We start from the raw sequence: 12,106 nt of genomic DNA on the forward strand, positions 1-12,106 counted from the left end.
TTTTGTTAGACGCGATTTCCCAATTTCCTCACTCAGAAGTCACACATGCTGTTTGTCTTTGGGGAAACAATCGAAACACTCACAGGTAATTTAAAGGTGACGAGGACAAATCCCACATCGCTCTGCAGTCAAATTGAAATTCAGATTTGGTAGGAAAGGTTTTTGTCATAGAAAATAATTACCATTTGTCACACATAGATTATTATGCTAAAAACACCTTCCAACTCTGAAGAAATCTTTCCTTCCTTCTGTATAGTACGCCTTTATATCTGAATAAAAAACATATTCACTGGCATTAAAGGCTTTGTGTGTGTGCTTCTTGTTACGCTCAGAGAGTGAACTCTAGTCCACAGCCATCCCTTCTAGAAGCACATGGAGATATGAACGTATAGGAGCATTTAAATAAGGAGTCTTCTCTTCATCTTTTCTATGACAAACAAAAGGAGACGTTTTATTCACGTTTCCATCCATGTACTCAGAATGAGAGGAAGCTAATGTGAAATGGTTCTTTATTGGGTTCCAGAGAGATGGAACATCTCACCAGCCCAGAGTCTGAGTCGAAGGAACAGATCCTTGATTAAAGCGTTTGACATGCTCAGTAGATCTACTCCAGTCACCTTACACAAACCACTGAGACACTCACTTCACCGTTGTTTAGAATCCAGTTTTTAATATTTAAATGAACTATAAAAAGCACATTAAAACATTTTCTCATTGTAGTTACAAAAAATGGGTCACCTAAAGGGCTTCTCATTGCATTCACAGAAGGATTTGAACAGTGGATGTCTAACAGTTAACGTATTTCTCTCTTTAAAAAAAATCCCCACCCAAATATATAAACTTAATTGCGTAACCAAGGTATATACAGGGCATAACATCCTTGCATCGTACAGGTTATCAAGAAAGTTTGAGGTATACAACCAAAATAAAAAGCCTGTCAGAAAAATAAACAACAAATAGAATTAAATAAAAGGAAAAATGAATGCCGTGATTGCTTCCTACTAGCACAGGATCACAACATTAGTGGGAGATGTTGCCGTGTACGTGCTGGTGTGATACTTCCAGCTGTTTCACCTACGGTCACAACGGCAAAACAGCAAATAACCTCAAGCTTTGGACTATCAATATATACAAAGGGAATACAGTCTAATTTAGCAATAGAGAATTGTTTGAATGCTCACTTTATTTGCTTTATGACAAATACACAGTACGTGTTGAACAAAAAATATCATGATAAATATATCTGATCGGATGATGTCTTTAACTTACACTGTATATCTTTGAACCAACGTTGAAATTAAAGAGCCGGAAGCAGAATCTGATACACATGCAAGTTTTGAAAGTGGATTCAGAAATAACAGTATTGTACAAAATAATAATTACAGTTTTTTTTTTTATAATTATCAAAATACACCTTCTTTCTTAGCACCTCTTTATATTTTAGTGTGTTTTGAACAAGCACCATTGTAGTCGTTTTCATACAGCACCTGGAGAACCAGAGAGGAGGTCCGTTCCCACTTATGTCGCCTGACCTCCTCTCGGTTACCTCTGATTCACCCTCCTCTGCCACGCGTTTAATGTCCTTCACCTTTGCTCCATAACGTGGTTAAGTCATGTGGTTCGAGCCCTACAAGGGCAACAAGTATTTTCCTGGGTTACACGTACATACATGGAAAGACATGTTTGCTACACCATCTCTTATTCAAAACTTGCATGTGGCATAGAAAAGGGTGGGGGGCTAGAAATGGGGTTTGGTGGTACCCAAAACGTCTCAACTTGACTTTCTTTGCTGGCCCCATCAAGTCCTTTTTTGTTTTTTTCATTTGTATTTAGCCAAGGAAGCAGATGGGCCCAACTTCAAACCCAAACTTCTGGTTAGGGTCCCCAAAGTCAGTCAACATGACATCGATGATGGGAACCTGGTCGATTTTGGGAGTATTAATCTCCATCACAGTCTTTCCGTAGCCCTTCCTCGTCTGCAACAAGAGAGACACAGAGGAACCGTTAGACATGCAAATCCAAAAGCACACATGCTGTCACATGTTTCTAACTGCACACAACCTTTGTCTGTGTTCAGACTGATCATTGGTCACTCCACCTCCTTTCCACCTGAGCTACTGGGAAAACATTGCTGATGTGTGTCTGAGAAGAGTCGGGCTTTTCGAAGGCATCAGCTGTCATCGGCTACAATAACAGCTTCTCGCTCTTCCTTCACCGCTAATGTGAATCCGTTTCAGGAAGAATGGAGCTCGGGCTTACCGCACAGCCGTCAGAGAGGGCCTTGATGTAAGGGTTGTTGTCGTAGGACATCTCCTCGTCGTTGGCGCCCAGGAAGCGCAGCCCCTTGTCGTAGCTGTCGCCGGCGGCGTCGTGCCACGCCACGGACTGGTGGCAGCTGTAGGTGAAGTTCTGCCTGGCAGAGGCTGTCAGTAGTCTGAGGAAGGTCATCTGCACCATGTTTATTGAGCTTCCATCCGCGTCCACATAGGAAAACTGTTGGTGGGCAAAGAGAGAGAGAGGTCAAGGGAAAGAAGCAAACACAAGTCCACACTTTGTACTCAACAGTTGGATTCATTCATTTGAATTAAAAAACACAAGCAATACAAATATGGAGAAAAGGTAATACTAGTGTTATTACTAATAATAATAATCATAATAATAACAAAATACCTTTGTGGACAAAGTACTACAATGCTCTCAAAGCTCCGAAAACGATCGGAGCAAATGTCCACACAGCATCAGTATACTCTCAGTCTCAGTTCAATAAATGTCACTTTGTTATCTCTGTTACTGAAGCTTGAATCTAGAGTAACGAGCGGTCACGTGACTCTGACTGAACACTAGCTGTGTGTGAACCTGGTCTGAATGTGCACACTGTGTTCTGTCACAGTCAGTCGTTTAAAGTCTTCTCTCTGGTGAAGTACAGCAGTGTGACATGTTTGATGGAGCGGGGCAAACTTCTGTCTTTCATTTGTGACTACAAGAACCAGCTGATGTTGAACTGTTGAAGGGCAGAGCGAGGTCTGAGGAACGTTGAGCCGCTGAGGCTTCAACCCTCTAATGTTTTATTGATGCGCTCTTCTTTAAGTAGAACAGCCCAAGAATTGTAATGAGTTGTAATGACAATAACTGAAAATTAGGCACTGGTTCAAAAGGATGTAGATTATTTCAACTAAATCGATGCATGCTCTCCGCTCTGGCTTTTCCTAAAATATGGACACACTCTAACCATTCGGCAGTTTGGGAGTTCTTTATGGGAAGCAAGTTTGGGTCACTGCCTCTCAATTTCATGGGTGGTGCTGCTATTTGAGTCTATTAGCAGCTCCGTTTTGCAGTGTCCCTGCACAGGTACTGTACATAGCAGAGAGGGAGCGATCCGTTTAGTTTAGCGTTGAGTGGTAAAGTGAAGGAGACGGATGAAAGAAGAAGAAGAACACACTTACTATTTTACCACGCTTAAATTCACTGAACCACGTCCCAGGGACTTCCTTGGGCCATGAAGATATTCTGACCTGGAGAACCAGACGAGGCAGATTAATAGACATTATCATGGGCTTTATGTTTTGTTGTGAATTATGATGTGAACATTAAAATCAAAGCTGAGCCTAAAGGGTAGCATCAGAGTTAGTCATCTGGGAGCAGAAGATAAACCTGTATGTGTTTGTAATATCTTTGAAATATTGTTTTCACAATTTTCACTCTAAAATCACTCTGCAGTATTGGCCTTTTGGTGGTTTTGAACATCAAATCTGAACACGATTATCCCTGAAGTAAATCAAACGTCTCGTGCTGCGCCGTTTGTCGGTTCAACACGACAGCTTAATATTTGATCAGAAGTGATGATTAGAAACATTATGAATCTTGTGGGTACAAATCCAAAGTCACTTACTCCATTGGACTTCTTATCTGGGTGGATGCAGGTTTCGCCCCCGGCGGTGAAGTTACAGTAGACTTTGAAGGAATCCCCGGAGCAGCCTTGGTTCGGATCGATCCAGTATTCGCCTACGGAGAACCAAGCACACTCAAACACCCTGTTCTGCTAGCGGCCACAGAAAATGGATTAAAGATACTTTTCAGAATTAAGTATGCTAGAATTTTTTGATCCTATTTGAAATTGTGCTATAAAGTAATTTACTGCTCATTGTTAAGACTCATTCACAGCTAGATGCAACGTGATCGTGCCTGAAGCAGCGTATCATTTATGTGCAACTAAACATCCAGTCTCACTCATCCACTTTGCATGTTGATCGCCCTTAATGGTACTGAGAAAAGTGAGGTCAAACTACTTCATCAATCTGCAAACAGTAGGCACAAATTTACCAAAACAGACAAACCAAAAGACACTGATGAGTCCAGTCTCCTCTGAGCAGAGTTCATCACTGTTTTCAACCCAAAAGTTAATTTTTTCACTTGAGCATCAGTCAGAGAAGCAGGCGTCTCTCTAGTGCTTCAATCACAGAGGGACACGACGCTCTGCTGCAGCCTGACTTTGTGATTTCACTGACAAGGGGGCTGTGTTTTTATTTAACATTCTCTTTCAGCGTCTCTTCACTTTTACGTCAAACACTCCTGCTTATATCGAGCTTACCATCAGGGAACTCTGGGTGGCAGAGCTGCAGATCTTTGCATGTCCTGGCGGGGTTGTTTTGCGTGCCCATGGGGTATTTCATGCGTTCGATGTCCTGTTTGAGGTTGTTGAGGGAGCCGAAGATGTCTTCCATGCCCTCGCCGTAGTCCATGATTGCAGCGGCTGCGTCTGACTGCATGTCACTGGAGCGCTTGGTCTTCTTGGGGGACTGGATGGGCAGGGGCTGGATGACTTCACCTGGTGGGCCCTGAACGGTGTGGTGGGAAAGGCTGATTAAGATTTCATGCCAAAAGAATGACCATAGGTGTTGTGCAATGCTACAGCACTGTGACCCTTTTAACTTAGTGGTAAAGTAGGCAGCAGTCTTTAATACTCACAGGAGGACCAGGAGGACCGATTGAACCAGTGTCTCCTTTTGTACCAGCAGGCCCCTGAGACACAGAAACACGTCACCTCAGACAAAGCTGACAATCACACAGCGGCAAAGTACCGTCAACTACTCTGAGAGTACTCACACTTGTGCCCTTGGATCCTTTGGGACCTTGAGGACCCTGCACGAGATAGGACACAATAAGACATGTTATCATCAGTGTAGAACCTGAATGAATGAGTGAATCAGTAAAAGACTTACAGGCAGACCAGGGGGACCCGGGGGACCGAGAGGACCGGAGGATCCACTGATACCCTGTGAGAGGATGAGATGACAGTAAGTCAGATAAATATCAAAAGTCATAGGAGACAAAAGTGTTATTGTGAGGCTTGCAAGAGTGAAAAGGAGCAGATATATGTATAATTTATGAGCTTAATAATGAGCTTTCATATGAACGTCTTTATTTTATAGACACTGTGCCTGTGACACACCATTTCTTTGAACCCAACAATTCACAACGATATGGCTCTCAGGAAATAAAGACAAACAATATGAGGCCTGTTTTCAGTCATTACAATAGAAACGGTAAACTGAGTGAAAACCTCTTTGAAGCCCTTGAGCTCTGAGGAAAGGGGACGTTATGATTTCATTAGGCTTAATGTCCAGATACTTAATCTAACCCATCATCTTAAACCACTAGGGCCTCAGCAGGACAGCATTCAGTCGTTGTGTTTATTTCAAATGGACGAAAGCCGTCATGAGTCGTGTATCGAGTCAGCACTGACTCCTGCTTTACTGCAGGAGAAATATCTGAATTTGAATGAAACTCTTTCTTTTGTGTTTTCCACAATGCAGGTATATTATCACAGCGGGCACACAGACATGGATCACAATGGGTGGAAGTTTTCAAATTAAAATCTGTGTTATTCAAACGAGATGCCTCAACGTCTTGTTAATATTGTTAACGCACGCTTTGAGCAATATGAACGAATAATCCAAAGTGTAAAAAGCCAGAACCAACACGGTGTTTGCTCTGCACTGCATTGCTTCTTCAGTGGCTGTGGTAAGACCTTTGGCAACAGTGGAGGGGCAGGAGGTGGAGGGCAAACGGAGCGTATCAATTACTTACACCGTCGCCTTTCCCACCGGGAGAACCTTGGGGCCCGGGCAAACCTCGGTCTCCCTTCTCTCCTTGCTCACCAGGGGGTCCGATCAGGCCAATCAAACCTGGATGACCCTGTAGGACAAGAACAGTTAAAGAAAACAGCGATGCCCCTCAGTCTCCTTGAACTTTAAAGCCTACACGTCTGACTCTCCAATGCTTTTCTTCTAAAAGCTGCGACGCACACGGGAGGCTGAGAAGAGTGACGTTTCATTACAATACAAATCCTCAGGCTGTATAATTGAAATGTCTCAACTGAAAGAGAAACACAAAATACTCACAAACAATTCACAACACAAAGATGAAGACTTTGAAATAGGCAAGCCCTATCTCCAGAGCCAATGATTTGACAGCATCAAAAACGCACAACTCTCGACACGATGTGTCTATTGTGTGCTTTTAAACTGCTCTCTCTCAAGCCATCACGTCATGTGCGGGAGGCAATTTAGATAGAGTAATGTGTGCTGTCTGAATATCCTTTGTAGTTATATTTCACCAGCAAATTTGACAGTGGCAGCGAAGAAAAGAGCAAGATTAGACCGATTAGAGTGATACATCACGTTTAGCTGCATATTCAATCCTATGGAGAGTTTCTCTCTAACAGCAGCGATGGAAAAAACTAATTCTGTTCCCTAAATGTTAACATATGCACTATTATAAACGCCGCTCTGTAATTCTAAAAGATGTCTTGCTTTTGATCAATTGCAGCCGTGGAAGCTTTGTCTCGTGGTGGGCAGCCCTGACTGGAGTCTGAACCCAGATCACAATCCCCAGGTTCCCTTCACTGCTTTCATGTTTGTCTTCCAGCCTATTCCAAGGAGGAAAATGAAAGAGCTTGCAGTCAGACACAAGAAAAGAGGCTCTGCTCACCTTTTCACCTTTAGACCCAGGGTCACCTTTCAGGCCAGGAAGACCAGGAGGACCCTAAACAACGACAGCAGGAGAAAAACGTTAGACAGGACAGGGTGCTGAGGACGAGGACAGAAAAACATGAAACAGAAAGAAAGAAGAGGCATGGAAATCATAAATTATAGAGAGAGAAACCGATCCCTTCATGTACTACGGATAGAACTTTAGGGACAGTTCAGCTTTCTTTGTTTAGAGAGGGAGAGAGGGAGAGAGGGAGAGAGGGAGAGAGGGAGAGAGTGCTTTTATACATACTAACCATGGGACCAGGTGGGCCATCTTGTCCTGGGGAGCCAGGCAGTCCTTGTTCACCCTGTGAAAAGCCATTCAATTGCAGTGAGCATTATAGCGTCCTGTAGTTTCTCTGGCCTGCTATTGATTTGCTGTGCTCAGCATGATGATTAATAGCCCAAACAGGGGAAAAAGAGTGCTAGAATAAACAAGCACAACTAATGTATAAGCCAAATGGGTGCATTGATTATTCCATGAAGTCTATCATCATAGCTTTTTATGTGTGTACACTGTGGGTATGTGTGTGTTTGTGTGTTTGAGAGTGGAGCTGCAAATGCAGTGCATCGCAGGGAAAGTTGGCTGTTGTAGCTCAGACTTACGACAGGACCGGGGATTCCACGCAGACCCTCTGGACCGGGCTTTCCTGAAGGTCCCTGGGGTCCAACAGGTCCGGTTTTACCCGCTGGACCCTCGGAACCTGCCTCACCCTGTATACAAACGTTTTGAAAGCATGACTCGGGTTAAAAAATATAAGACAATTTAGGAATTTAAGCTTATTGTCCTGGCTGAAAGTGGCGCACACGACATATTAATTTAATGTATTTGTATCAAAGCAGCTGTTGTTCACTGAAATACACATCTAGTGATTAATGACATTTTGTGATACATTACAACTTTGAAACCAGTCAAATGAACAAAGAGAACGCTCCAGAGGTAGATGCCATGAGGTTGGTATGTCTGCTTCTTTCCAAACATCTAGATGTATAGAATAACTTGTCCAGTTTGGTAGTATAGAATACACTTCTAAAATGAGTTCCACATAGAGAACACTTGATATGTCAGGTCTTCTCTGGAGCCTATCTCGGTATCCTAGTATTCAGAATTCAGCTGCAGGCTGCTCATAGCGCTACGTTGTGCTGAGACAGAATGCAGTGTGCAGTAAAGTGAAGTAAACAAGAGTCTGAGTTATCAAATGAGGTTCCGGACAGGCACAACAATAGACGGTGCTGCATCCTGCTGTGTGTTTGCTCTCCGGTCATGATGAAATGAGAGTGGCCTCAGGATCAGAGTCTGCCACGGCTGACGGAGAAACGTCAATATGCACAGACTAGACGGAGCTCAAGGAATCAAGAAATCAAGTTTGAGCTGCAAGGCTTCTACAAGGTACAGGCCTACAGCAACTCTCTGCTGTACGGACATCATTACAGTCACAGCTGAGATTCAGATCTATACGCACACGTTCAAGGCCATTTCATTAAGGTACTCTTTCAATGCAAGTATTTCTGAAAACGCAGTATATAAGCAGTTAACAATACTATCATACCATAGTAGTACTATACTATTATATGACTATAGTATAGTAATATACTTTTAACTGTTTTTGTACTAAATGTAATTTATATTCAGCTCATGCACAAAGCAACAGATCACATGTATACATTTAGACACTGTTGGAGGAGGTTGGTGTCAAATGAGTTACTCAGAGAATCTTCATTTTGTCTGATTCAGAGTATTCAAAGCACGATGACTCTGAACACTTGGCTATTTAGTCTTGAGATCAAGCCACAGTCCAAAGCAAGAAACAAGTGAATCATAGTTCTACGCAAATAGTCTGCGTCCATAAACCTCCATCTAATCTCGGGTGGATATTTAGTTACTTCTGCTTTCTTCTTTTTGTGCTTTTAATTCAAACAGAGGAACAATGTGTACTCTGAGACGACTCTACTGTGAGAAGGACGAGTTGATTTTGTTACCTTAGCACCCTTCTCTCCTTGTCTGCCCTCTGCACCAGCAGTGCCCGCAGGTCCCTGAGGAAGACGACAGAACACTGCTTTAGAGTTTCAACACAACACAACACAGACTGTACAACACACACACAACACACACACACACAAATTGTACAACACACACACACACACACACACAGACTGTACAACACACACACACAACACACACACACACACACACACACACACACACACACACACACACACACACACACACACACACAGCATCAAAACATACAAACTGTACAACACAAACAAAACAAAATTGAATGTTCATCGGTGACCTTCCACAGTATTTCAGACATCAGTAAGTAAAACACATCATCAGCACTAATGAAGCACCTTTGTACCCCAGTGGTCACCATGCTTTGGTACCCCAGTGGTCACCATGCTTCGTACCCCAGTGGTCACCATGCTTCGTACCCCAGTGGTCACCATGCTTTGGTACCCCAGTGGTCACCATGCTTTGGTACTCCAGTGGTCACCATGCTTTGGTACCCCAGTGGTCACCATGCTTCGTACCCCAGTGGTCACCATGCTTTGGTACCCCAGTGGTCACCATGCTTTGGTAGCCCAGTGGTCGCCATGCTTTGGTAGCCCAGTGGTCACCATGCTGTAGAACCACAACGTCTCTCTGTCCATCTACACTGTCCTCTGTCCAATGAAGGTGGACATGTCAAATAATAACTCAGGTGCCTCTCTGCAGTTCAGTTTATTTTCATTAGATTTCATACTGCACTACTGTCTTGCCTGATAAGCACGTGGAGGATGCTGCCTTCAGACGGATGATAATCCGATGCCCTTGAATCTGCACTACTTCAGGGATCAAGATCTATTTGAGTGACTTGGACTTGTCTGCCCATAAAAACATACAATCTTGCAGTGTAGCAATGTGCCAACACACACAGAAAACACACAGCCTCCTTCAGTCACGCTCGGGGTTGGCAGGTCGTCTGTTCTGACTGGTCAGGAGCTCTCAGGCCCACAACGATTTCTTTCAACTCCACCTCCAGTCGTCCCTCTTCAAAACCACTCTCCATCCAAATTCCATTCTCATCTTAGCTGATGGAAGCCTGAGTGCTATTGACTGAGGCTACGACGTGAGCTCGCCCCCGCGCTTGGAGCTTTCATCTTCTCCTGATGTGTGCCTCTTACTGGTGGGGCAGAGGCAGGCTCTTGATCAGCACAAAGAGCCATTTCAATTGTAGTGCGCTACACAGCAGCTAGAGTCAACGTGTACGTGTGTTGATCCTGTTCAGGTTGCCGCAGCACCTTTTGCACCAGGCATATGAGACGCACTCTATTGCTGTTCTTAATTGCTTAACATTGTTACCAGTGTCTTAGAACAGATGAAAGGTACAAAATTAAGGAGTGACCTTAACCACCCAAAAGCCAGATGAGGTAATTAGCTTTTAGATATTTATTTTTTCAAGAAGCAGAGTTGAATTCATATCCAGTATTAAGGCAGATCAATATAAAAGGTGCTGCTATGCTAAATGGACTTATTCAGAATCAGAAGCTGAGCTGGGGAGATTTAAAGATTGTTGCACTTTTCTACGGGCGAAATGCAGCGAAGACACAAAACGGCCAACAGATCCTAAACAACTCCTGCTGTGCAATTATGTATTCAAAGGAGCAACCTGTCGGGTAGCAGCCGGGATCATCTTAGGTCCCGTTCTTTCTCTCAGCGATTAAAGACCTATGAGTGGTAAAATAGCCCTTTTCCTTACCATAATCCCTAGGCCATTTGGTGCAGCAGATGCTGATACCATGCTAAATACCGAGAATGTAAATTTCATTGGGCATATTAGAAAAAGCAATCAACTCTGGTTTAAAATGCATGACATGTCCTTCTTTGAAATGCACTCAGTCACTTGAGATTGTGACTTTTCTTTCAAATCCAGGAGAATAGCTGCTCATTTTCATGTGGACTTTGAGCTCCACATCATATTGGAAATATGTTAATGTTCCACATCAGATGTGTGCATTCAAAGAGTGGCTTACTGGCTTTGATATTTCACTCATTTATCTCCACCTCACACTGCAGGACACTAGATAGGAAACATTGCTGTGTCCAAAATCACTCTCTCATTAACTGCTCCCTTCAAACTATCCATCTTCATAAATAAAATGTATTATTATCATTATTATTATTATTATTATAGAGTTCTATGGAAAAAACTCTTTTGGACAATACTTGTCCGTTTGTGTGTACTTTGAGTCCACTTTATATAATAACATATATAATAATCTCACCATACATTACACTATGTAGTGAGCAGTGAGTGACTTCGGTCACAGACGTTAACTTTCAATGTGGTAAAATCTTTGAATCGGATTCATAACCTGAACAAGTTCTTGAAGTAGACACCCGGCTCCTCTGGTACAAACAAACGTGATGATAATCACATCACCATCGACACATTAAGGTTTCATTCCATTCTGTTTCTGGTGGGCGCTGCTGAAGCCCACGCTTCTCTTCTCATAACCATTTACCACGTCCATGTTGTGCCTTTGTTTTGCTCTGACTGTCAGTCAAGCAGCCGTGGATCAATAATGTGTCAGACTTGCTATATCTCTCTCGCTTTCTTCAAGGAGTTTGGAACCCGTGGCTCTTTTTTCCTGCTATTTTTCGGTAAGCCTTTTCAATTTCTTGCTAAGAGAAAAAAAAAAAGATTCATGATTTTCACATCCTGCCATTCATTTCTCAACAGGCTTTGAGGGAGCTTTCTTTGCAGACAGCACGACGGCTTGACCCCTTAAATCTCACACTTTGTTTCCCCTCTCTTCTTTTAATGAAAATGAATCTCTCCTGCTTTACTGTCGAGATTGAGTTGTTGAGGAGGAGTTGTTGCAAAGCGAGGCGGGATACCGGTCTGTTGGCTATGAAGCCAGAAAACAATGCCAACAGATGCACACTCCCTTCATCTGTTTTAAAACAGGGCTAAGACATTTCACAGGGCTTGTTGAGTCGTGATTTTAACACCAACAACAGCTTTGGTCAGCAAGAGACTTCATATCAAAACAGCTCACTCCTTCAATGATGAAATGCCAACAAGGGG

General features: G+C 43.1%; 1 protein-coding gene across 2 annotated transcripts in view; it reads right to left on the reverse strand.

Annotated features, from left to right (window-relative positions):
• Positions 1-670: 670 nt before the first annotated feature.
• col11a1a (collagen, type XI, alpha 1a) overlaps positions 671-12,106 on the reverse strand; it is a 71,378-nt gene continuing 59,942 nt past the window's right edge. For both annotated transcript variants that reach the window (XM_068710075.1, XM_068710074.1), the window contains exons 55-67: positions 9,012-9,065; positions 7,638-7,745; positions 7,286-7,339; positions 6,991-7,044; positions 6,088-6,195; positions 5,220-5,273; positions 5,104-5,139; positions 4,966-5,019; positions 4,589-4,835; positions 3,890-4,002; positions 3,444-3,512; positions 2,260-2,493; positions 671-1,976 (exon numbers count right to left, since the gene is read on the reverse strand). In XM_068710075.1, coding sequence (XP_068566176.1) covers positions 1,830-1,976; positions 2,260-2,493; positions 3,444-3,512; positions 3,890-4,002; positions 4,589-4,835; positions 4,966-5,019; positions 5,104-5,139; positions 5,220-5,273; positions 6,088-6,195; positions 6,991-7,044; positions 7,286-7,339; positions 7,638-7,745; positions 9,012-9,065 — 1,332 coding nt within the window. In that variant the 3' untranslated portion in view covers positions 671-1,829. The remainder of the gene's footprint in view (positions 1,977-2,259; positions 2,494-3,443; positions 3,513-3,889; positions 4,003-4,588; positions 4,836-4,965; positions 5,020-5,103; positions 5,140-5,219; positions 5,274-6,087; positions 6,196-6,990; positions 7,045-7,285; positions 7,340-7,637; positions 7,746-9,011; positions 9,066-12,106) is intronic.

Source organism: Cebidichthys violaceus, unplaced genomic scaffold (genome assembly GCF_023349555.1).
Source record: "Cebidichthys violaceus isolate CVI_PGR_0920_01 unplaced genomic scaffold, fCebVio1.0.p SCAF_15, whole genome shotgun sequence".
NCBI lineage: Eukaryota > Metazoa > Chordata > Actinopteri > Perciformes > Stichaeidae > Cebidichthys > Cebidichthys violaceus.